Below are 25,793 nucleotides of genomic sequence, written 5' to 3'. Positions count from 1 at the left end.
AAACCCTTGACGACTTCCTTACAGCCACGAGACATTACTTTATTCAAATCTTAAGGGCTTAAACAAACCATTTCAAAAGAGGAAAAATGGTCAAAAACGTATTATTTCAAACGTCAATTCATCACCATGACACCAATACGATGAAATACCTGTTAACTCCAAACAACAGAACTGTGTTATTGCTTCATGTTTAAATAAGGCTCTGGGATCCAGCATGAACAAAGCCATGTAAACCATTCTCATCGTTACCGAATGCCGCTCACTGCTCAATACTAATACCATACCCTGAGCCTGTTTTCATAAACCCACAAGCTGACATAATGATGAAATAAATACTGGGGTTTCCATCTCAGCAAAGGATGGAAAACTCATTCAACAATGCCAAAACCTCACAGAAACTATAGGGCACGAATTTAGTTAGCCCACCAAATATTCCCTAAAGAAACAGAGTCAGCAGACTATGAGCAGATCTGGGAACAATGTGCTTTAGCTTTCCATTAAATGAGCAGAAAATTGTATGTTGCTTTCAGATAGATACTGAGGCAGTATGACAGTGGACTTCATATAACCAGTCCAGCAGGGTAATTTGGACAGTTTGAGGTACTCAGCTAAGTTTTCATAGTAATATATCCTTCATTTCTTTAAGGCTTGCTAAATATTTGGACACAGACCACTCTTCCTCCATATTTCCAGGATTTCTGCAGTAGGAAAATGTACACAGTTTGGAATGGACAGATATTCAGACTTTATGACTGCTTCAAAGGTAGAGAGTCACCACTTCTTGTTCGTCACTCTTGTTACCATATACCGGTAAATCTGAATGAATTATACTTTGGTGCTCATGGTTCCCATAAAATAAACTGAACGACTGAATTGTAGAGAATCTATTCAATCTAACGATGTGTGGCATGTCCATATTGACAAAATTTTAACATTTATATTTGTATGCGCAATCTATAATTGAGACGTGCTGCGTTTAATTGTCAAAACGTGTAGCCACACCTTGCTAGTAACAGGGATAAGGGTCTAATTGGGACTCTGCTATGCTAATGAATGCATACTTACAATTTTTGTTTTGACAGGCACCTTTACTCTTAATACATTAAAAATAATTTGATTCAAGGCCTTGTAGCACAATGTTACCCCTTGCTAAAGGTAATTTTCCTTTTCAGTGCACTCAATGCAAGGACAAAAGTATAATATGTTAGATATAAGTGATACCAGCAAAGCCAACATCAACAGAGGGTAGCTTTTTTAGTGGAAAGTCACAAAAACACAATTAGCCCTAAATAAAAACAATACCTCTGATATTGGTTAATTGTAGAATAAAATCAGTTTGAAAAGCCTTGATTCTTCAATGTACAAGGTGTTCACCTGGCCATAGCAAAATTATTTATTTTCTACCATGGTTTGTCTATTTGCAAACTTCGACAGAATCTCTTGAACTCTTGGTGTTACCAAAAAAAGACTTTGCAGCTTCCCTTTTTTGTGAGTCCCATGTGGAAGAAACAGCACCGCTCCTCTTATTGTTGAGAAAACTCTACAAAACATGGCTACCATTTGAAGACCTCATTGGATAAACAAAAAATAGTTTAGATTGTAAAACTGTGGCTCTTATTCTTAATTCCAAAAAAACTGACATATTGGAGACACGTTTTATTACCATTATTGAGGAAAATAAGAAAACGGCACTTACTCCTGACTCGGCGAGCCCCTTGATGTCCTCAGCCTCTGTGTCAGTGATGAAGTTGTGGTACAGGACCACATACGGCTGCAAGCTCAGCACTTCACGTCTTGCTGGCAGCAGTATCAGTCCAGGATTGCCGTTAGTGAAGTAGTCGCAGAATAGTCTGGGGTTTTCAAATTGCGTTGGCTGCTAGGACAAACAAGCATGTGAAGGCCATTAACATGACCAAAACAAGAATTGCTTTTTTTTTTTATCTGCAAACATTTAGTCTGCATTACATTGTTATCTCCCCACAAACAACCAAATATGACTCTTATGGCCTATGAATCTTCAGTTAGAAACTCTCTTGATAGTTTTAAGAAGCAGCTCAAGACCTATTTTTATGCCTTTGCTTTTATCTGATTATATTTATTCTTTACCTTTTATCCATTTTATACTTTTATATTGTATTTATTTCATACTGTAGCCCTGGCTGCTTCCCTTTCCCAGTTTTGTGTTTGTGGATTATGTACATGTTTTTTTTTTACCTTTTAATGTCTGCTGATGAAGGCATGTGCTCAGTCCTAGTACTCCTGGACCTTAGCGCTGCTTTTGACACCACTGATCACAACATCATGTTAGACAGACTGAGGCGCTGGGTGGGAATCTCTGGTACTGCCCTAGAATGGTTTTCATCCTACCTGTCAAATAGGAAGTTTTGCGTGTCCGTAAACAACTATGTCTCTTGTTCTGTCCAGTTAAATATGGTGTGCCTCAGGGGTCGGTCTTAGGACCCATTTTGTATTCCTTGGATCTGCTTCCCCTTGGACATATTATCCATAAACATGGCATTTCTTTTCATATTTATGCTGATGACACACAAATATACTTGCCCGTCAGATCCACAGACCCTGGAATGCTGAGTTCACTTAACAACTGCCTTTGTGAAGTTAAAAAATGGATGTCAAATAATTTCCTCCAGCTGAACTCAGACAGAACAGAAATCCTGGTCATCGGGTCCCAGCAGATGGCAAATCAAATACTGCCATCTGCTGGTTCCCTAGTAAATCACATTAAGCCTGTGGCAAAGAACCTTGGTGTTTGGTTTGATAGTAATTTAAATTTCGAGCAGCACACCACAAAGCTTGTTCAATCATGTTTTTATCAACTTAGAAATATAGCAAAAATTTGATCTATGTTAACTTTTAAGGACACCGAGACCATTTTACACGCCTTCATCTCATCACGCCTGGATTATTGCAACAGCCTTTTCACCTGTTTAACCCAAAAATCTATTGATCGACTCCAGACTGTCCAAAACTCAGCTGCCAGGCTTTTAACCAGAACAAAGAAATATGACCACATTACTCCTATTCTAGCTTCATTACACTGGCTCCCAGTATGTTTTAGAATTGACTTTAAAATTCTATTGATCACTTTTAAAGCTCTTCATGGCCTCTCGCCTTGTTATATTTATGACCTTTTAGTCCCATACGCACCAGCGCGTACCTTGAGATCCTCGGGCAGAGGTCTGTTGTCTGTTCCAGAGTCTCGACTGAAAACTAAAGGGGACAGAGCGTTTGCTGTCAGGGCCCCGAGGCTCTGGAACAGCCTGCCCGAGGAAATCAGGTCGGCTGAGTCAGTGAACTCTTTTAAGTCTCTTCTTAAAACATATTTTATAGGAGAGCCTTTCCTGATCTTATTTGACTTTATTTTATCCCTTTTATTTTATTGTATTTTACTAATTTTATATTTATCTTAAACATGTATTTTAGTCTTTTCAATGTTTTTCATGCTTTAGCTTGTATTGTATTGTTTTGTATTATTGTCTTTACACTTGTTAAAGCACTTTGTAACTTGTTTTGAAAAGTGCTCTACAAATAAAGATTATTATTATTATTATTATTATTATGTTGCTGTATTATATGTTTTATTTATTTATTTATGTACTTATTTTTACTTAAGTGCTCATGATGTAAAGCACTTTGAACTGCATTTTATGTATGAAAGGTGCTATGCAAATAAAGTATTTTTAGAAGAAAATATATTATTATTATCTTTATTAAATTTCGGATAAATGATGGAACCTGATTGGAAAATGATTTTCTCAAATCTGTGACAAACCACTTTGAGATTTATAAATGACAATGAAAAAGAGCCATTTTTTAGCTTTATTTTAGCCAAGGTAGCGGTGTGACTGTAGGAACGGCAATGTCGGTCAGCCCACAACTTTGGTTCAGACCTAAATATCTCAACATCTATTGCATAAATCAGTGATGAGATTTTGTACAGACATTCATGGTCCCCAGAGGATGAAGCCTACTGACTCTTAACTCTACTACTGACCCCCTTGTTTTGATGACATTCCCATCGGTTTCAGCTGTACATTGGTGCTAATTCTAAAATACTAGCATGCTGTCCTCTTCAACAGAGATGCTCACCAAAATAATAAATATTACACCTGTTAAACATCAGTCATTGTAAGCATGTTAGCATGCTGACTTTAGCATTTAGCCCAAATAACTGTTGTGCCTAAGAGCCACAAGCATGAATGTAGTCTCAAACTTCTGGAAATGCAGCAAATGCAACCACATACAAGATAAATAATGATTTTCTCAAAGCATTGTTGTACCCTATAACATTATACATCCAATGGCAGGACATAACTTACTGTAAATGACTAATGACTAACATACTCAAATGGACAATGACAATATTTGAAAGATTAATTTATGGGTATGTAATTTTTGTAATAGATGTGTTATTGTATACAGTTAAAAATACTCTGGTTGTTCTATTAACTTATCAGTGATATTTTCCTAATACACAGTATGTGTTCAGAATGATTCATTGTGATGTATACCTGAGAGCCTTGGGTCTGGCAGAGTCTCTCATAAGTGTCCCTGGTGCCTAAATATTTGGAGGTGGGTCTCCTCAGCCCATTGCCCCTCATTGATTTGTGTGGACTTGTAACCAGCAGCTTCTCGTATTTCTCAACATTCTGCAAAACTCTTCCATTCATTGGATCTGAGAAGAAACAAGTAAATAGAGCAGTCATACAATGATTCATACATCATAGGGAATGTTTCTGAATTACAGTACAGGCTTCAGTTTAGAAAATCAAGTCATGTTGTTCACTGAAGTAAAGAGGGGAAGTAAACTGGGACTGTTTATGCACCACAGACTGAATTAAAGGAAAGGGACAAGTGAAATGAAAAGAATTACCGTGATGCAGTAACTCCTGAGATAGACTGAGAGCATATGAGACGTTTCCTGTCTGAAACAATGAGAGGAATTTAGGGCAGTGCAATCCATGAGTCATCTTACAAATTTCCTAAACGTCATTCTACCAACTTTAAAGTGAGAAAAGGCCAGGTGATCCAGAGCATCTTCTAAAGTCCCTTCATTCTCAGGGCTCCACTCGCCTCCTGTTCCCGGAAGAGACGCACCGACTCCTCCAACCACTGCACTGAGTGGTAGTAGTCGTCTTGCTCGTAGGCCACCTGTGTAAAATAACACTTTTAATTCCAACTATTTGGCAATTTAAATAGAATTTGTCTCTGATAACCAGCCAGTCATTCCAAAGATGGCTAAGTGTTGGCTCGGCTGTCGTGGCACTGGACTGAATGACCGAAAGTCAGCCGACTCTGAGCCGTATACATGCATGGCTGCCAGATTTGGCTTAGTTTTAGGGTTGTGGACTGAGTCAGGTTAGCTTTAAGCCACTGGCAGCAGCCAGAATCAGACCAGTTTCTTCAGCCAGTTCTATCACGTCATTCAACTGGCATAACTGTGTCACCATGGCATGCTGGATTTATGCTGCATTTGGGCCAAACCATTTTGGCTGCATCAACTTAATTTGAATGGAAATACAAAAATATAGCCTTGATGGCAGGTAAGAGAGATGCAGAAATGTGAAATACAGCAGATAATCAAGACAGAAAATATGTGACTTTAAAACCAGACAGTATCGTTCTGGATAAATCTTTTTTAACCTTGTTTGGACCTTTTTTATAAATATCTGTGATTGCTTCTGATGCTTTTTCTATGCGCTTGTGTGCAGCTGGCTGTCTGTTATACCCAGGTCTCTTTTGCAGAAGAGATATTGAGCTTAATGAGATTACCCGATCAAATAAACATTATAATGAACCAGCAAATATTTTGAACCTTTTACTTTAAACAAAGATGGAAATGATTCATCGATAATAAAAATAGTTGGATATTAACCGACCTACACTCATCTATTTTTAGATTTTGGACATGTGAAACATATAATACCTTCTCAACCTGCTCCACTGTCATGCATTTTCTCTGCAGCATATAAATTTAAGAGATTATACCTGTCTGACATCTCAAGCAAGTACATTGTGGATAGAGCTAGTGCACACTGGTTACAGTCTCTGTCATTACTTAGTCTCAAACCCCTTTTTAGTTGACTTGACTTGATTAAGTAGGTGCTGACTACAGGCCTGACAGCACCCACATCTAAACAGGGTGACATGAGGCTCCTCCGATTACAGATTTTATCCACAACCCCGCCAGAAAGCTCAGCAACAAAAATCCCAGTGTACCATTTAACCCCACAAACACACACACAATGTCACTACTTAACTCAACTAATCACACACACACACACACACACACACACACACACACACACACACACACACACACACCATCTTATCAACCCTACCAGGGGTTTACACCCAGTTCACAACATTCGACCCCATAATTTGGGAGCTGTTACTCTTTAATGACCCAATGAATTCTTAAAGTTTATTTTCAGCATATCTAAGTGCTTTAAAATTCCTCCAAATGAAACTGACACGCTACAACCTTCTGTTAAACAACCCTGCAGCTTCTGAGGAGCGGTTTAACAGCCATATAAAAGCACATGCAGGCAACTCTTTTAATGACAACACCCTAAGCTAAGCATCTCTGTTTACACATTGTATAATGTACTCAACCTCAGTACAAGTGAAGGCAAGCTCTGCTATTTGTGCTGCGTGAGATAATGTCTTTTCCACACACAAGGATGTCTCTCCCACACAGTGCCCTGCCCTTATACATCACCACTGTACATAAACAGTGGAATTTATTGTGGGGAAACTCTATCATACTTGTATACCAGTATTTTCATCTTCACAAAACAGATTCCCAGGCACGCTATGGGAAGAATTCCACTTTTTTCAGGCTGGCTGTTTAATTCCCACCTCACAATGACCTACAGGTTTGGAATAAAACTATTTTGCAGACCTTTGGAGTGGGATGTTAATCAGGGAGGGGCATTTTCACAGAAACATCTTCCAAATTTCTCTCCATTTCATTACTTTACAGTAGCACTTAGAGCTTATTTAACTCAGAAAGTTAAGCAGCAAGGATGACCAATTTGTTTCAACTCACACTCATGATGTTTCCCTGCTATATTTTAGGAAATACAGAGGTGAAAAATGAGCAGTGGTGTAAAGAAATATTTACTCAAGTGCTGTACAATTTTACTTGGAATGTACTATTTCCATGTTATGTTACTTTATACATCTACGTCACCACATTTCAGAGGGAAACATTTTCGTTTCTTTAGTTTAGTTACTTTAGTTCTAGTACTTGAAGATCAAACCTGTGCTTCCCAACCTTTTGACCCCTTATGAAACAGCACATGTCTGTGAGTTGTTAGTAGTTTCCCCTTTAAGCTTCTCAGATGGTTTCATTTAAATAACTGTTTGAGGCCAAAAGAGATAAAACTCTCCAATATTTCACAAAAAAAGCAAAAATAAGAGAAGACTCAAAGACTCATTAATCCTCATATTACCACTCAGATTTATCTTTTGATTCTTTGGAGTGGCACAACATCAAGGTATTCTCCAAACTTAACTTTATATAAAGTAGTTAAAACTAGCTCCACCTCAACCAGCTGCAACAGTAAAATACTATTTACAAATTGATGCATCAGTAAAAATCTTATAATGCAGTATATAATGGCATGTCAGTCACTGGGGAGTACTTTAAATTTTGACACTTTAAGTACACGTTGCTGATAATACTACAGTATTGGGGGGGCAGTAAAAAAAAGTACCTTTCCAACCAGAAAGCAGTCATCACCAGACAGTGGGACAGATACTGCAGGCAGATAGATATCAATAGGCTTGCCATTCGTGACTCTCTGGAAACGACCCCTTACGAGGCTTGCAACTTGGAGAGCATACACATCCTGCAGTCTCATCAGCCCCTTAGCGGCCCCCTGGAGGTCTTCTAGTTTGGGCAGACCGGCCTCTTCCTTCTCGTAACTGGACCTGAGGGCTGGACATAAGAGGGCCAAAAGGTGAACTGGGGCGGGGGGTTGGGTGTGTTTAGTTATCACCACCAGATGTGTCTGTAAAGAAAGCAATGAGCCAACCTTGTGTGTTCTCCAGGGCTTCGTTGCTGTAGACTACATTCAGCCACTCTGAATGCAGCCGCTTGATCAGGGTGAATGCCACCAGCGGGTTTGCCATTGCAGTCCCCGAGCCTTTGTACAGTTCAGTGTGCAGTTCTGATACTTTGGCATAAAAGCTGAGGGAAAGAACTGTTGTTACAAAAAGAAAGAACAGGCCAAGTGCTTAGACAGTTTCACATGTAGCAAGTGAGTCCTGGTATCCTTAAGCTGCTCTTGAAGAAGAAGAAAAAACAGTAGGCTAATAAAAACTAAAATGTTCTTCAGACCCTCTCAGGCAGAGCAAGGCTTTATTAAGTAGGGATTTTTGGACCAATTTCCTGCCCAAAACTGGGTTGTCATTGTGGTGGAAATAGTAAAAACAGATTGATTAAACCTGGTATAGACAGACAATACACTGGAAATAAACATTATTGCGTTACATGACAGCTATCTCAATGATATACTGTGTATACAACAATACAACATTACTCACTTTCCAACCTCACGCCACAAACAAAGCCACCACAGATAAGATACTGTTTTAAATGTCCAATGTTCCAAAGGGCAAATTCTTTTCATTTAGACACAGAAACTGTAAATTGTACACTTCTGGGAAATGACTTGACCAGTCTCCTTCCCCATCTGGCATCCTATTCCCAACATAATGAACATTTGTGACTGGAAGAAAGGGCACGTTATTTATGTAATTGTTCTTTTGTAAAGAAACGCCCTAAAGCAGAACTTTCCCTGTGCATTTCGCACAAGTTTGGAGAGTGAAGTCAAGTATCTTGACACCACGACGTCAACTAATAATAATGTCAGCAGTTTCATTCCATTCATGTATTAATTTCATCCAAATTAGGTGCATTTAACTGCAGGATTTCCTGGTGTGGCACTGAAAATGTGACCATAATTGAACTTCATCATGTGCTCTCATAATCAAGTCCAAAAACTTCCATTATTATTTACTCTCTGTGGAGGAGCTACAGGATTGGTCACTGGATGATATCAGCACAACATTCTTAATTTCTCTGCTTAAACTAAGACAGAGCTGTGACTTACAGCGCATTTTCCCTTTAACTCTCAGTTCAGAGGTGCAGTGTAGTTTTCAGGCTTTTGGAACAAAAAGCTGAGGAATATGCTAATTTAATTTCTAACATGCAGATGAGGGGGAAAAAAGCTTATCTCTTTTATCAGATCGTCCATCTCCACTGTTTCATCATGCATGTCACTCACCGTTGGATGTCCTCCATCTCTCTAACTCACGGTCAATGTAAGTTTTCAAGTAATCGATCAGCTTCCGTTCAACACTGATCGCCTGCTTTACGTTCAGCAGCGACGTGTACATTTCACCCAAAGACAGGGGAATCACAGCTACTGTCAGGAGACCCACTAAACTTAAGAAAACACATGTAGGATACTTCATCTCCAGGGCAGAAAATACACCTCTTCCCTTTCTGCAGATGAGCTCCTCTCTTACTGAACTTTGCTGAGGATCTTTAGAATTTGCAAACGTGCCTCTGAAGTCCACACGGGGGACTCTCCCTCATCTGCTCTGAGATCAGCCGTCAGGACAATTAGTTTCTCAGTACAGCGCGCACCCGGTACGTTTATTTGCACTATAATAACAAGAATACATAAAACTTTATGAGATTTGATTCTTGTAAATACATTATAGAAATTGATCATCATAGTATCATTTATTCACCACTTCCCTTTAACTTTGTTTTTCTGTCATTTGTATTACTTTAAACTGGGTGACTGAGGCAAATCATTTGCTCCCTGGAGTAACTGCGACACCTGCAGGTGAGTGCGTTGTACAATAACCAAACTGCAATTTTAAAACAGTAAATATAAAATATATTTGAGCATTGGAGGGATTGGTGTGGTGAATCTTAAAAAAATGAATTTAAGAGTGCATTTGGATTCTGAGCAAACACTTTGTGCAGTGTTTTGAATAATATATGTGATATCCAAACACAAGTGGTTTTGAGATGTTATGTGCTGTAAAGTAACAAAACAAACCAGTATGCAAGAAATTTACATGTGGCCACTTTAATATCCACCCCTAAATAAACACTTAATTATTTTATAATTAACTTAATAATAGGAATGCACAAAAAATGCAAATGAAAGTATGTAAATGATGTGGTCTCTCAATATCTGGTCAGTATACTGTTGCTTCCTTATGATGGGAAGGGTAAAATCTGATCAAAAATTAAATTGCTATCCTTATTTAGTTTAGGCTTAAATATCAGTAATATAGTCTAATCACAGTGGATTACAGAAGGCCAAAAGCATTAGTGTGCCTGCAGCCCTGCCACACAGGATACCTTAAATTCACCAGCACAATTGTGTAATCATTATTGATGCTGCTGGCACAGAAATAGGGTCACTGTCTGGTTTATGTAACAGCATTAGATCTATAACGCTAAATGATGCCAGTGTGTTCACAAAATTAAAGGGTCATAATTGCTTTCACCGGGCAGCAGTGGGTACCAGGGTTTAATCAATTCATAGTTAATTCTTGTTCAGATATTAGATTTAGTTGTTCTCTTATTTACACAATGTTGTGATATGTAGTGATGTAACATTATTGTACACTCCATTTATGAAGATAGTAAATCTTTTAACAGGGTTAAAGACTTTTTAAGACCTTTTTAATACCAAATAGAATGCAATTCAAGACATGTCTATCATTGCCCACTTTTGGGCAGATAGATTAACCAATTAAAAATGATTAATCCATTTAAGTTTTTGCAAAAATCACTCCCCACACTTACCCATTATGAGACAATGAGCTTCCTATCTACTGTATGTACCAGTATTGACAGTGTTTGCTTGAAGTCTGATGGTGCTGACTGAAACATCTAAAAGCTTCCTTTGTGCACAATCCACTGTCAAAATAATAATAAAAATAAAAAAAATGTGTAACATCTCCCAACATCCTGTAAAGTGATACAAAAACATTTCATACCAACATTACAACAAGCAGGCAAGAAAATATATTTGTTAAATAAACTTAAGACTTTTTAATACCTTCTAAGGCCTTTTTTGTTGAGGAAACTGAACTCTCACTTTTCAAGACCTGCAGATACCCTGTTTAAACATCTCAAATAAACATTTTGACAGGACATTTGTGCATTACGTTGAAGAGCTCTGTCAAAACTATATCAACCACTTCAAGAAGTAGACACATTGTCCTGCAGCTTGCCTCTGACACGGGGTTTGACTTTATTTGAGCAGCAGAGGAATATTCTCCCGATGTAGCCCCTGAGACTCTGATCTCTAAAGCCGTAGATAAGTGGGCTGAGAAAGCGTGGAATTAGCATGAAACAGAAGTAATTAAAAAAGGCAACATCTTGTTGTAGCCAGTTGGCATGCAGCACTATGAGATTTTCAGTGATGGGGCTGGTGAAGGCCAACATGCACAGCAGCAGCTGAAAGCCGTGTAGCAGCACAGTGTGCATGGCTTTGCTCACAGACACTCTGTCTTGTCCCAGCTTCCTGGTTTCCAGCAGGATTCTCACATATGTAAAGAGGATGATAAAAGCCACTACTACAAAGAAGAGAACACTCACAGTAACTTTGAACAATGTCTGGATTGGAGATGAGCTGACAACAATAGTTTTGCAAAGCACAGGAGTAGAGAGAACATCCACAGCAGGATTATGTGCCCCGATGGAGTAGTCAATGATAGGGTAGATACAGCTGATGAGCCACAGGGACAGAATAATGATCCAGATGCGGTCTGAGCGCCAGGCAGCTGGGCGCTGCAGAGGATAGAAGATGGCAACATAACGCTCCAGTGACATGGTGGCCAGGATTAAGGGTGTGTTCTGGAAAGTGGCAGTGGAAATGAACAGCAGAGGAACACAGTAGATAATAGCAAATTTCACCTGGCCCATGGCAAAGAGGAAGAGCAGTACAGAGGACAAGAGCTGGAGGGTATCATTGATCAGCATGTAGGCAAACAGGATGTAACGTGAGGTGTCCAGGAACTGCCTGTGAGATGCAAAGATGTGCAGCATGACAATAATGCAGCAGAGGAAGACGCAGAAAAAGGGGATAACCACACACACCTTGATTATCATAGACAGGTTTTTGAGGGAAGTTGCATTTCCTGGAAATTCAGTCTGATTCTGCATTTTGCAACTGAGGACCGGAGCCAATCTTTTGGAGAAATATGGAGAAATCCACACTGAAATACATCCTCAAAAATACACACCGACAATTTAAGTAGGATTACAATAAGAACAGAATTTAGCTGAATGTGTATTTAATTTAATTATTATTTATATATTAATATTAAAGAACAATATATAAATGATTGAGAGAAAAAACTCATCCACACTTTAAACAGACTATAGATACAGAGCCAACATTCAGAATAAAAGAGCCATTCACTCACCTATGACTGTCTTCATCAACCAGAAGAGTCGACTGAGCTTTAGATTTTCGTTCTTCTTATAATAAAATGTGTCTTCAATGAACAACATGTCTGGGAGGTTCTTTGTTTTATCCAAAGAGTTCGGCCTCATTCAGATCTGTTTGACTCAAATCTCCAGAGATGCATTATTGTCATTCTACGTCATAAAGCATTCTGGGTCTCATTAAGAACAGATTTCAGTGGGAAGATGGGCTCGTGGGTAGATAATCCTTTTGGAAGGGAGCTATTGAACTATAGAAATTGTATTTATAAGTGTTTCACAACTGTCACAACGTATGGCATATAAATAACTTATTGAAAAGTTAAAATAACTTTTTGATCAAAGTGGGTTCTACAAAAAGATATTCAACTGACCTTTGGAAATTCAGCATTTGCAAACACTGAAGACTATATAAATAAAATAAAATTGAATTGAATTGATGTACATACATGTACGTACAGAGGACACTGTATATTATTTTAGATAAATTAAATTAAATTCAAAGAGTATTTGTCAGAACCATTACTGTATATGATCAGAACCCACAACAGAGGTAACGCAACAGAGAGGTATATAATTAATTTGGGGAGGTTTATTTATATAATGGTAGCTTGCTAACAAAGCAAATAAGGGTCAGTTATTGGTCAGTTATCTTAAGTTGGATGGATAGAATGTGGCCAATGTGAAGTTGGTAAGTTATGTGCAGATTTAAGAGTTTAAAACATTATAAAATGAACTACATCAGAATATAAAAAGTAAAAGCTCCTATGTTTTGTCAAAGATATCTATATTGTGTTGCAGAGATATCTACTGATGTTAGCATGCTAACCAGCTAGCCCTGGTCCATCAAGAGGCGAGTCCAAGTCCAAGTCAAGCTCAAGATATGTCTTAGTGTTTTTTGGTCTAATCATAAACTATTTTAGTCCAATCAAAATAAACTCACAAAATGTCAACATTTACTGGTGTAAATAGTCTAGGTTCTGTATTCCTGTCAAACTGGCCTCTGTTGGTCTTAGAGGCTGTGTTCGGTCCTGTTTCAGCTGTGTTCACTGGGCTGCTGAATCCGGTTCTGTTGCCCACTTGCACGGCTCCAGTTCTGGTGCCAATTCATAATTTTTACATCCCCCATGATCAAAAGTGGGCTTGTTTGGTGGAAAACTTTTTAAGTCACTTAACTGAGCTTTTGCCAGATGGAAAAGGGGGAGCTTTACTATTGATTTTTGGCACTGTGGTGATTCTGCTGAGTGTGCGCTTTCAAGTGAGCTGGGTCACTTGTTCCAGCTGTGTCTTGTTCATTGCAGTTTGTGAACCATTGAGCAAACTGTTTTGGCAGCATCCATCAATGCTTTTTACTTTAGTGTGACTGTGAAAATTGCAGTGGCTAAGGAGCTGCAGATGTTACTGTCAGTCTAAAGTCTACTTCAAGATGCGTCGACGACTGTAGGATTACCAAAAGAGGTCCTGGGCCCAATTAATGAAATGTGAAAAGTTTTCTATCTTATATTAGTAATAGGAATCACTATTGCTGTACTATAATACACAATGACTTTTAAGAAGGCATCCGGCTAAGCTACTATCCAGCTGAACACCCTACAATAAGAAGCCACAGCATCGCAGCTCTGCTACAAGTCTGCGCTGCACTGAGATTTTATGCTACTGTTTTTTTGTGTTGTTACTCTTGATGCTGAATTTTACCAGTAAAAGGTCCTTATAATTACTGAAATCTTGCAGAATGCAAATGTTTTTTTGGTGGAGTGAAGGGAGCTGAGCAGTTTGACACTGTTGCTTGGTCATCCATGTTTTTAATTTGAAAAACATCTTAATTTACCCACAATTCATTGCATTAATCCTACTTAAAGGGTTACTTTGTTATCCTGGACCTTATTTTCCCATGTTTGTGTGTGTATGTGACTAATTGGGACAACATTTATTGAAATTGGTCCAGTATTGAGTGAGATTGAGACAGGGCTGCAACATAATCCTTGCAAGCAATTGCCCCCCGTCAAAATACGCCCACTAAAGTGCTTGTTTTTGCCACTGACACAAAAAGTAGGACATTGTAGAAAAGATCCCTGCAGAGATAGACTTTTAGAAGAGTAAGATCCTTTGTTTAACCAGAAAAAATCTAATTCTTGTCAAGCCACCAGACTCCATTGATAAAAACAACAATTTTACCTCACAGCTTTAAGTTGCAGCCCTATCTTGCTGCTACCGAATGCAGAGATCTCATTCAATACATGGTTTCAAAAAATGTTCTCCCAGTTAGTCACATGACAAAAAATCATAGGTAAATAGGGTACAGGCTGAAAAATACCAAAGTTACCTTTTAAAATAGTTTAGAACTAGAAAGAATTTAGATGTCTATCTGAAGTCTGATTATTAGTTTCATTTAAGCCATAGTCACAGTCTATCTTTATAAAACTTGCCTCAGGAGATAATAAAGACTATATCATGTCAACTATCTGCATGTGCTCAAATTACTGTCAATAGACTGTTGATATATGGACTCAGCAATGTTGGTTAAGATAAAGTCCAGACACATAAACAACATAGGTTACTGTCAGATTCAAGAGGATCATGGTTTGAGTCAGGGTTAAAGGACATTGCTCTTAAGATGACTGTAAAAGTCTGTTTGGTTGGACATATGTTTCCAGAGAGAGGGGGGTACATTTTGTTGACAGTCGAAGCAAAGATCAGTACTGTATATTTGTGTTTGCTTGTTATCCTGGAATTATGCTTATTATTAAAACTTGTAAATTGCTCTGGATTAGAGAATCAAGAAAATGTGGAAAATAAAAAACTTTGGGGTGAAATTAAAATGACAAAAAAGAAAAACAGTTGAGTGGGATGCCAAATATTTGAAGCTTTATATCTCAAAACTCTACCAGAATGAACCTGAATCAATCATAAACAAAAACAATCATATACATTTCTATGTCAGTAACAATGGAGTACTGCAACCATAGGTTTGTATGTACTGTACAGTATGTGTAAGGCTGCTCAGATTGATGTCAGTAATCACAGTAGAGAGGTAACTTGCAAGTGTTTTTGAAGAAGATGATGAAACCTACAAAGAGATGTTTCTGTAGTTTAAACAATTAGTTTGAATGTGCAGCACTGGCATGTGGTAGACTACTGTGCGATATCTCCGGAGCACAGTTAGAAAGCAGGTCTCAAATCCCCTGTTCAGTAATTAACAGACTGGCTGATTATTAACGTAAAGCTCCTAAGTCTAATTGTGCAATCTTTTTCATTTATTTGGCAAACAAGTTGACTCTGTTGAGCAGCTCTCTGGGGCTCACCGGCTCTTTACGTAAATTCTGCGTCAGTAATCGGGACTGCAGGGGACTGGACCAAAATCTGTGTCCAAAACAAACGTTCTGCCCCAGCAGAACCACCTCAGCAACTTTACTATATCAACAACAAATTTAATAAGCAGGTGAAGGTATAGACCTAACAGTGTACCTAATATAAATAATAATTTTTTCATCAATCAACATTTTTTTCTGACAAAGAAATCACAAATTACTCAGAAATACATTTATTTTGATCAATGACACAGTAAGGGGTATTTAAATAAAAGAGGAACAAAAAATATAAATGAATGAACTGTAATAAATAGAATAATAATAATAATAATAATAATTAATAGCAATTATTAATTAACAGCAGCAAATGAAAAATAAAATTTTAATTTTTCAAATAAATTAATCATAATCAGGTTGCAAACTTAATTTTACTAAGCTACCTACCTACATTTTCTTCTTGTTGTGTGCCAGGAAGAGGAGTTAAGTATTTTCAGTTTAAAGGGAACTTCAGGTCTTGTTCAGGATTTAGCTAGCCTTTGAGAATCAGACTTCACACATTCATTCTCAGTCATTTCTTTTACCCAAGCCAAAGAAGGCTTTTCATCTCAAGAAAAAAACCCTGAGGCCTTACATGAGAGGACTCAGACATCCTGGAGCAAGATTAAACATTATAGTTAAAAGTATCTGACTTGAATAAACAGAATAAAATCAGTCTGGGAGATGAGAAGAGTGGTTTACAGAAAACATGAGATAAGGAAAAGGCTGGTCAATAGCCAAGACAAAGCAAAAGATCCCTGACCAAATTAATATGTCATCTCACTTGTCCCCTCAGGATTGACTCCTGCCAAAGTCTTTGTATGATTAGGCTGCGACATTCTGAACACAAGTGCTAATTGCTCAATTGGCTACAGAAGTGCTAGCCAAGCCCCCTATTAATTAATAACGCCCATTGAGTATAAGCTCATGGCCATCTGCAAGGTCCACGTCTTGGTGTCAAGCATCAACAAAGCTTGTAATATAAACCCTCCCTGGGACTTGATTTAATATTGTGATACAGTTCGAACCCACACCAACAAACATTAAAGGTCCTTAATTTTTCAAAAAAAAAAAATTTTGTCCTCAAATCAAACTGGTCCTCTTTTTTATGCGTACACAAATAACAGCAAGGCAGAGAGAAAGAGAGACAAAGAGAGAGGGGAAAGAGGGAAAGCTGCACGTAGTTGCTTTATCAGTGGGCTTTTTTTCAGATAAAGCCAAATACGCACATTTGCTGGCACAGTCAACAGATCAATACCTTTTACGTAATAATATGTTGCCGGGGCCTTACAAATACCCACAGGACACGCCAGTTGGTCATCGTCCAGCAGACTGAAAGATTGCATGCAGCGAACAAGATTATTTCTCAGAATTTACAAAGACGGGGTAACAGTGAATGGACAGCAGATTAGTTTCAGTTGTTGAAAACAGAGAACCTACATTCAGCTCCTCATTTTAGATGTATCATATCAAATAGGATTCTTCAAGGGCAGAAGTTAATCTGCAAAATGCAAGCCGTTCGCCAGTGTTCAGTATGTACCAGCCGTGTTGCTGGAGGACTTCTGCGAAATCAGACGGACATTTCCCTGCTGCACACCAACAAGAGTGTGCTTAGGAGAGGAGCAGCCTGTATCCGTTTCCTAAGGTAGGTTATATGCAATGGCATATACTAAGCAGTTGGAACATAGCCTATAGAGCTGTTCCTCTTGACATTTTGGGACTGCCAGAATGTAGCCTGAGTTTCTAGAAAATGTATTATGTCAAATGCTATGCAATAGAAATGTAAGTTACAGTCAACATGTGTGTAAATGGCAATTAACGTAAGTTTCAGCAGCTTGTGTTTAAACATTTTCAACATTTCCATGCAGTTAGATTAATTCAGGTTTGACTTCTCATATCACCTGTAGATTTGGCTGGCAATGTTATAACTCACAATACTACAACTAAAATACCATCTATCACTGTAATAACGTGAGTATATTCTGTTCTATTTTTTCTAACGCAGGTCTGAGAGTGTCCTACTCAGCAGGAGGAAGCCTGGAGTTCAGAAGTTGGGAGAATGGACAGATACTTTGCACATGAGCATAGCATCTCTAAGTGTTGGCCATGGGCTTTCTGGTATACATTTTACACAGGTGGGTCTCCTACCAGAGACAGTATTACATACATTTATAACTAAGTACGCGCACCAGCCCAATGAACTGAAACTGCACAAATTGTTTGTCTCTTCGGATAAAGTTTGCTCTTGTTCTTCATATTTTGTACTTGGAAAAACTGAGGGAAGGAGTTAAAATACTGAATTTCCCTCTTTGTTTGCAGCAAGTGGAAAACCTCTCTCATGACTCCCTGATCAAAAGAGCAGCCTCAGTGGTTACAGACAGCTCAAGTACTTTCCTCTCCCAGACCACCTTGGCTGTCATAGATGCCATTACAGACTATTCGAAGGTAGTTTTTCATCTTATGCGAAAGAGTCACAGGAGTAAATCACAAAATCTGTTCTAGGCATTTATGGAGAACAGTAACATTGTGAAATTAACTGTCATCAATCATGTGTTATTAACATTATGTAAGGCAGATAAAAACTACTGTAACGTTATTATTTTAAAAATGACCCTGCACTGTCTCTGACTGTCTGTCCTCCCTCTGTTTACAAAAAGGCTGTGCACACACGCATCGCTGTCCAAAGGCGGTATTTAGCCTCACTGGGAAAGCTGACCCCAGCAGAGCGGGATTCATTCCTGGAAGTGATCAATAGCCAGCGTGCAGAGGTTAGTTTGTATTGTCCTCTCTGGACACAAATTGTTGAAATCAAACCTAAATGTACTCTAGCATTCAGTTTCCTGTTAAAATCAGCTTTTACTCTTTGCAAAACAGTAAAAAAAAATTTATTAAATTTATTATTTATTATATTGTTTGTCTTTTGTCTTTGTCCTAACAGATTAGTGACAGACTAGCTCAATGCAAACGCTTTGAATCAAGCTGGATCAACGCTGTCAACTTGTGTAAAATGGCAGCTGAGGTAGCATACACTTCAGGTTAGTAAAATGGGTACCCGAGTGCAGCTGTATTTCTAATGATTGAATAATGAATAGATTAAAATCCTATTTTCCTTCGGTCTGTGTTACATTTTGTTAAATGTACAGATCACATGCTCAATAGATCTTAATTTAAAACAAAATGGATTTAGTGGACAGGAGTGCCTTCTTTAGGTCCACATCTAATGTTGCAACTGAAATTTGACAGAATGCATGTTTGTGTCTGTGTGTTTCCAGGAGCCGAGCAGGCATCCATCGCAATGAGAACGAACATTCAGGTGGCCCAGTCACAGGTGGAGGAGGCACGGAAACTATCAATGGATGCAGATAAGAAGTTGGCGGAGACTAAAGTAGAAGAGATCCAAAGGATGGCAGAATATGCTTCCTTCCGAGCTGATAGTGAGGAGCATGAGGTGCATGAGGCTTATCTACGAGAAGACTAAGACAAATAGAAAGAGATATTGGAAAACAGTAAAAAACGAACAAAACAAAAGAAAGCTTTCACCTTTGAAAGCTTTGACCTTTCTGTTTTATTCCCCTTTTTGAGCCTGTAAGATGTTTACATGTTTGCTTTACACAAAGAAAATTTAATTTGAAAAGGACTGAAATAAATTACCAATAATTGGTAATTCTTTACAATTGCATAATTTATTATTTAAGACTATTTTTCTATTAGTGAATGTCAACTGCTTTTGGAGCTTCTGGAAAGTGATTATCAAATCTCCAGTGTGGGCAGTGGGGTTTATCTAACATCGGATCACAATGTTTATTGTATGTTTGGTTGTAACAAAGACACTTTTTATGAAACTGTTTGCTTCATTGTTTTTTCACTGTTCACATAATAGAAAAAATAAAACTCACTATTTGATTTAAGATCCAGTATGTGCTGATGTGTGCTTTGAAAGGTAGCCTAAAGATAATGACGTATGATTGCAGCATTATCAGCTGCCTTTTATGTACATAAAGTGTAATCTATGACAAGCCGTGAACTATTAACCTTCAGATGAGGCAGGCCTTAAAAGGTGAAGGCAACTGAATGTTTCTTCAACTTCATTGATTTTGACATTCTCCACCAGAGAAAACGCAAACAGCCTCAGCTGACTAATCACAGTTCTTGCTGTCTCCTCGCCGTATCTCCATAGTTGGAGTATCCACACCCACTGACATATAGTTAGTCTGAAGACTAACTATATGTCACTGCTCTACCTTATTGCTCTTATTGTTTTTAATCAAGGGTCAGCATTTAAATGCCCCTGCCTCTGCCTGCTCCCGCTTGGCACTGAACTAGATCTCTATACTTAGCCTTGATAGTTCACTGAGCTGCTTCTTTTCCAGAGTTGCCCAGTGAAGATGCAGATCCACAGAAGCCTTTGAATCACTCTTAGTGTGACCGTTCACTTAGGACCAGGGCCGGTATTTATCAAGCTTCTCAAAGTGCAATTTTTGTCTTAAGAGCTGAGAATTCATGAAATTTACTCCTACTTTTAAACTTAAGAATAAAAGCAAGTTATCAAATTTCTCAAAGCTAAGAATCACTCTTACTCTCCCAGTTATTTAAGACAGACTCAAGAGGTCTCTCAGGTGGTTAGGAGCTGCCAGTAGGGCTTGTGATGGCGCTGTGGAGACATAGACGCATCTTTCAGGAGAGGAAGAATGTATGTGAATTTTTTGACGACGCGCAGTTAATAAGACGGGGTCGGTCAGGGAATGGGTGAGAGACGTCATCTCACCACTGACTTTACACAGTAATGCGTTTTCAGTTAAACGACAGCTCCACACAACAACACCCCCATAATCCGACAGAAGCAAACACAGTTCATGCAAATAGCCGGCAATACAGGAGCAGTAGGCGCATTTGATGGCGCTCATATAAAGATAAACTTTTTTATCTTTCATTTATTAATGTATTATCTCGAAAATTCTTTATTGTTAAACGTGTGTTGAATATAAACTCCACTTAGGAATTTCACCGTTCGATGTGAATTTATCTGAGAATATTCTTAAATAAGGAAATCTATTCAGTGATTGGTCCTTGGCGACATCGTCATCCAAAATCCTGTTTGCGGCACAGCAAAGTGTTGTAAATCAGCACTAAGACTGACACTTAAGATTTAGTCCTACACTTCACTCAAATTAGGACTACGATGTTTGATAACTAACTTTTAAGCACAGCTTTGAGCCAAGATTTTTTTTTACTCTTAAGTCAGTTTTTAGCAGTGTTCTCATGAGTAATTCTGAGAAGCTTGATAAATACGGGCCCAGGGCTGGTATTTATCAAGCTTCTCAAAGTGCCCTTTTTGTCTTGAGTGCTAAGAATTCATGAAATTTACCCCTTACTTTCAAACGTAAGAATAAAAGCAAATTATCAAATTTCTTAAAGCTAAGAATTGCTCTTACTCTCCCAGTTATTTAAGAAAGCTCGAGAGGTCTCTCAATCAGAAGAATCAGAATCAGAAGGAGCTTTATTGCCAACTAGTGTTTTACACATATGAGGAATTTGCTGTGGTGATAAGGTGCTACATGTAGACAAACATACAGTCAACATAATAAATGTAGAAATTGTAGTGAACAACGGTGTGGAATTGTGGAATATAATATAGCAAAATATTTTGTATAAAATTTGAGCAAATAAACAGGAGTCCCAAATTAATGTCTTGTCTTTTTTATTATTTTGTGCTGTCTTATATTTTAGGTAGCAGAATTTGCTATCTAATAAATAATGAATTTAATGGGTTCCAATTCTTGGAATGAGTCATTATTTTAAAATAGGACATGTGATTGACATGTTTAAGACGTAAAACTGATTTATGGCTAACCAAACATGACTAAATTATAACAACATTTTTGTCTCCTAAACACTCAATATGTTGGCTATTTTTAATGTGACAGCAGGTGTCATTCACTGTAGTGCACATGTACACTTTCTGTATGTTTTGCAAAGTGTTAAAAGGGGTATGGTGGTGTGAGTGGATGAATGTTTGTGAAGGGTTTTTCCTCTGTATACATTTTCTTTAATTTTTGCAGTCACTGCAAAGGATACTATTACCATATTATATATATTTACTATTTTATATTAACAGCATAGATAACAAATGTATGGCATAAACCAAACATTTGCCACGTCTGTTGCTAGATATGAATACATTCTAAAATCTATATAACATATAACTTGAAGGGCAGGGTAACGCATGGTTGTGCAGTAGAAGTCCTTAGCATGTGTGGCCTGTGTAATGTTAACTCTTAGTTTTTATGTAAGTTAGAGTTATGTTGTAAATTCACTCCGTGGTGCAACTGTTTTTTTTTTCAGTAATGCATGAATTACATAGTAATAATTTACACTAGGCTTATAACTAGGCTACGTTTGAACACACAGCTGCTGTAACAGCTGCTCAGCACCTTGTCTGTAAGTTACTGAAGTTACTAACCATTTCACAAAGAGGACCAGTGACATAACAAACCAGGATTCACTTTGGGACTGAAGGACAGGGATGGGTTGAAGCCGACTTTAAACTTGGAACATGTAAGTTGTAGACTTTATATGCAGTTTTACTGTTATAATTCAATTCAATTCAGTTCAAATTAGCTTTATTGGCATGAATGTGTAACAACAATATTGCCAAATCATCATACAAACTACATAAGAACAATCAACAACAATTTATAAATGAGCTTTTGGTACGTCACAACCTTTTTATATACAGTCTATGATCACAACACCATTTACAGCCAGAGTCTCTGTGTAATTAATTTTCCATCTATACTTAATAAATCCGAGGACTTTATCCACACCCCTGCTCCTCAACGTAAATTATTTCTTTATATAACTGTTTTTAAAAACGGGCCAACGACCGGCCCATAAAGCATGGACAGCGGCCCATTGGGTAATTTTCCATACTGACGCTGGGCTGGCCCAATCACATCTCTTACTAGCCCCCCACCCCCTCTGCTCTCTGTTTCTTGCCTTGCGGGCCAAAAAAAAAATCTTCAGGCGGCTGCTGCCGTACACATGTAAAATGCGCGAAAATAACCTATATTGCGCTGGCCCTGGCCCTGATTTGCCTGTTTGGTCGTCCCCCTGGACTTTATGACCCCCCTGCACTGCCCTCAGGCCACCCGCCCGAGAATCCCTTTCTGCTCCCTGGCCTGTCTGTTTTGTTTGGTTTTTTTTTGTTTTTCTGTCCCTCCTCCTGTCCTCCCTCCGCCCACCGTGGTCGGCCTGGACTTTGTTTTTGAACTGTCCTTTCTTCCATGTTCATGGTTGAACTTATGGAGATGTTCGGTGGTGGTGGGGTAATGGGTTTGGTTTTTGATTCTGAGATTTTGGTTTTGTATCTGCATTTATAGTCCTGTCTTCTGTTCTGTTTAGTTTCTGTGAGTTTATTTATTGATCAGTTCGGTATCTGTTATTTAGTCTTGGTTATTAGTTCGGCCCCTGTTTGGGGGCACCTTGCTGTTCTGTTAGTTTAGACTTAGTTTATAGTTTGCTCAGTGAGCTTCCTCTACATAATGTTATTGTTTATATGGTTATGATCTGTCTGTTGGTATTTAGTGGTGTTTTGGTATTTTCCTTATTTCCATGTTTACTGTTGTCCTCTTTCCTGGTTGGTCCTGTGTCTGTTCCCTACCCCGGTCTGTGTAACAGTCGGTCCATGTTTTCTGTTTTTGGGTTTTGTTCCTTGTCTTGTGTTCTCTGTTTAGCCTTGTTGATTCCATTGTTCATTTGCATGTTCTGTTTGTTTTGGTTTTGTCAGATCTTGATTCTTTTTAATCCTAGCTTCAGTCCATTTTCCCTGCCGGTTGTAGTTTATTTGTGATCTGTCTGCTTGTGTCTGGATTAATTTGTCATTTATATTATTCTGATCTGTTACATCTTAGTTTGATATGGCCTGCGTTTAGTATTAAGTATATGTAACAGTTATGTCTGTTCCCCCAGTAATTCCTCTGCATGCCTGTCTCTGTTTTCCCTTATTGTCCTCTGCCTGCCTGTCTCGTTAGTCCTGATCCCTCTCACCTGTGTTGCTCCCGCCTGGTTGTTAGTCCCTGGTGTATATATGTTTGGTTTTTCTGTTCTGTCCCCGTCTGGTCATTGTCATGTGATGAGTGTTCTGCCTGTTACTGTACTACCAGTTCTGTACTTCGGATTTTGGGTTAGGGTTATCCTTTCAGTAGTTGTTGAGACATTCTACTATTAAATTCTTATATTATAAATTGATCATACTGAGTAACAGCAAACTGTATTCAACACAGTGCCAAAAGGTCAGTGAAATGTACAACAACTGGCTAAACAATAGGCAGAGTGAAGAATGTTAGGAAACAAAGGCTGCTATTAATGATGCAGACAATGAGAACATCTATTTTCAAGAGACATTATTGTAACAAGTAAAAACAATGAGGAGATGAAAAGAGGAAGATTGTGTTTGTCACTTTATTGTATTATTAGCATGTACAGGGAATGGGATGGGATATTCATCAGTGCAATATAATTACATACATGCTCATGAATAACTAATGTCAACTTCTCCAAAATTATCTATGATCATTCATTTCAGTTAAAATTTTCTGTAATAGAAATAATGCTTTAGATACACATAAAACATGTTATTATAATGGCACAACATCATGATTTTAATTTATTAATCAAAATAAATCTGATGGTTGTTTCTTATACAAGCCACAGAGAACAATGTATTTCAGTGCATGAAAAACATTTCATCCCTGAGGCCATAAATGAATGGACTCAGACATCTTGGAGCAAGAATAAAAGTAATGTAGTTAAAGTACCTGACATTAACATATAACATGACATTATTCTGAAGGACAGCATTTTCTATTAATGGGCACCACAGCTGGATGAGACAGAGCAGCAGCTGGAAAGCATGAAGAAGTACTGTTCTGAGCCCTTTCCTTGTTGACTTTTTATTCTCTCCTGATGCAGCTTTGGCCACTTTCGTTATTTTACCATAGGAGAATACAATAGTAATACACATAATCAAGAAGTAGAATTGACTTATAGCTGACCTAACATGACTCTGCCAACTGTACAAAATGAAGGTCTCCACAGAACATATTATGTCTTGGGTATAGAAGCGGTGGGTCGCAGATGCAAAGAAGATGGAGAGAACTATAATACAGGGTACAGAGCTGAGGCTGTGAATGATGAGGATACAGCGCAGAGAGCTGCGTGTGGAGCACAGTTCTCCATGCCGCAGGGGCATGCAAATGGCCACAAAGCGCTCCAGGGTCATTGCTGTCAGAGTAACTGGTGTGACAAAAGTGTACAGAGACAAAACAATATATATAACAAGACACAACCACAGTTGTATGGAAAAACGAAAATAGCTCAAGATGAGCAGGATATCAGTCATGAATAAAAACAAACAATCAGATAGTAATGTATTTGCAAATAAGATGTAGCGCATGGTTGTGTAGAAGAAAGCCTTCATAAAAAAAGTTGTGATTAGCAAAAAGTTGATGCAAAGAAAAGCTGCTACCAAAATCTGAACCAGAATCACTTGGTCATTGATTTTTCGCATTAAGGATTCACCACCGATCACTGAGTTATTATTAGCCATATATTTCAATGTTATTACTAAATACAGAAATACAGTGCCACGATTAGAAATCATGCATCATTATCCAAACTGTGTCCCCTCTGAAAATATTCTGAACATTTGCTACAGTAAGATAATGAAGCAAGATGCTGTACAGATTCTGCTAAATTCAGAAACAGTAACTGGTAGAATTTGCTGTCCCCTCAACAAACACACATCTATCGTGTTTTGCACACAAAAACGCAACAGGTAAAAGGCCATAAGATCCTTCAGTTTCCCAACTCTTCACAGCCTCCTCGTTCACATCATGGCTCACAGTTACAGAGACAAATGTTTTCTGCTGAGCTCTGTGCGG

General features: G+C 38.2%; 3 protein-coding genes and 1 pseudogene across 3 annotated transcripts; 1 reads left to right on the top strand and 3 right to left on the bottom strand.

Annotated features, from left to right (window-relative positions):
* Positions 1 to 1,663: 1,663 nt before the first annotated feature.
* On the bottom strand, positions 1,664 to 9,791 carry LOC119906596 (annotated as a pseudogene).
* Positions 9,792 to 10,963: 1,172 nt separating this feature from the next.
* LOC119906594 (odorant receptor 131-2-like) lies at positions 10,964 to 17,026 on the bottom strand. The gene has a single exon (XM_038723932.1). It carries the CDS (start codon positions 12,224 to 12,226, stop codon positions 11,261 to 11,263), a length of 966 nt encoding a protein of 321 aa, XP_038579860.1. The 5' UTR covers positions 12,227 to 17,026; the 3' UTR covers positions 10,964 to 11,260.
* Positions 17,027 to 17,177: 151 nt separating this feature from the next.
* On the top strand, positions 17,178 to 19,762 carry LOC119906595 (diablo homolog, mitochondrial-like). Its single transcript, XM_038723934.1, has 6 exons — positions 17,178 to 17,497; positions 17,858 to 17,987; positions 18,172 to 18,297; positions 18,510 to 18,620; positions 18,791 to 18,887; positions 19,125 to 19,762. Exons 1-6 carry the CDS (start codon positions 17,361 to 17,363, stop codon positions 19,328 to 19,330), a joined length of 807 nt encoding a protein of 268 aa, XP_038579862.1. The 5' UTR covers positions 17,178 to 17,360; the 3' UTR covers positions 19,331 to 19,762.
* Positions 19,763 to 24,577: 4,815 nt separating this feature from the next.
* Positions 24,578 to 25,459, bottom strand: LOC119906597 (odorant receptor 131-2-like). The gene has a single exon (XM_038723935.1). The coding sequence runs from the start codon at positions 25,457 to 25,459 to the stop codon at positions 24,578 to 24,580; it is 882 nt and encodes a 293-aa protein (XP_038579863.1).
* Positions 25,460 to 25,793: the final 334 nt, after the last annotated feature.

The sequence above is a fragment of the Micropterus salmoides genome, unplaced genomic scaffold (assembly GCF_014851395.1).
Source record: "Micropterus salmoides isolate LMB-PRFRI ecotype aquatic unplaced genomic scaffold, ASM1485139v1 Ms_hic_scaffold_1682, whole genome shotgun sequence".
Classification (NCBI taxonomy): domain Eukaryota; kingdom Metazoa; phylum Chordata; class Actinopteri; order Centrarchiformes; family Centrarchidae; genus Micropterus; species Micropterus salmoides.
The sequence above is the reverse complement of the archived record's forward strand: the minus strand, read 5'-3'. Positions and strand labels throughout refer to the sequence as shown.

Excerpts from the sequence above, each read along its gene's own strand:
- LOC119906597 (XM_038723935.1), bottom strand. The coding sequence starts at position 25,459 with ATGGCTAATAATAACTCAGTGATCGGTGGTGAATCCTTAATGCGAAAA.
- LOC119906595 (XM_038723934.1), top strand. The coding sequence starts at position 17,361 with ATGCAAGCCGTTCGCCAGTGTTCAGTATGTACCAGCCGTGTTGCTGGA. Across the intron at positions 17,988-18,171 it reads CTGGTATACATTTTACACAG|CAAGTGGAAAACCTCTCTCA; the intron begins GTGGGTCTCCTA and ends CTTTGTTTGCAG. Across the intron at positions 18,621-18,790 it reads TCAATAGCCAGCGTGCAGAG|ATTAGTGACAGACTAGCTCA; the intron begins GTTAGTTTGTAT and ends TTGTCCTAACAG.
- LOC119906594 (XM_038723932.1), bottom strand. The coding sequence starts at position 12,226 with ATGCAGAATCAGACTGAATTTCCAGGAAATGCAACTTCCCTCAAAAAC.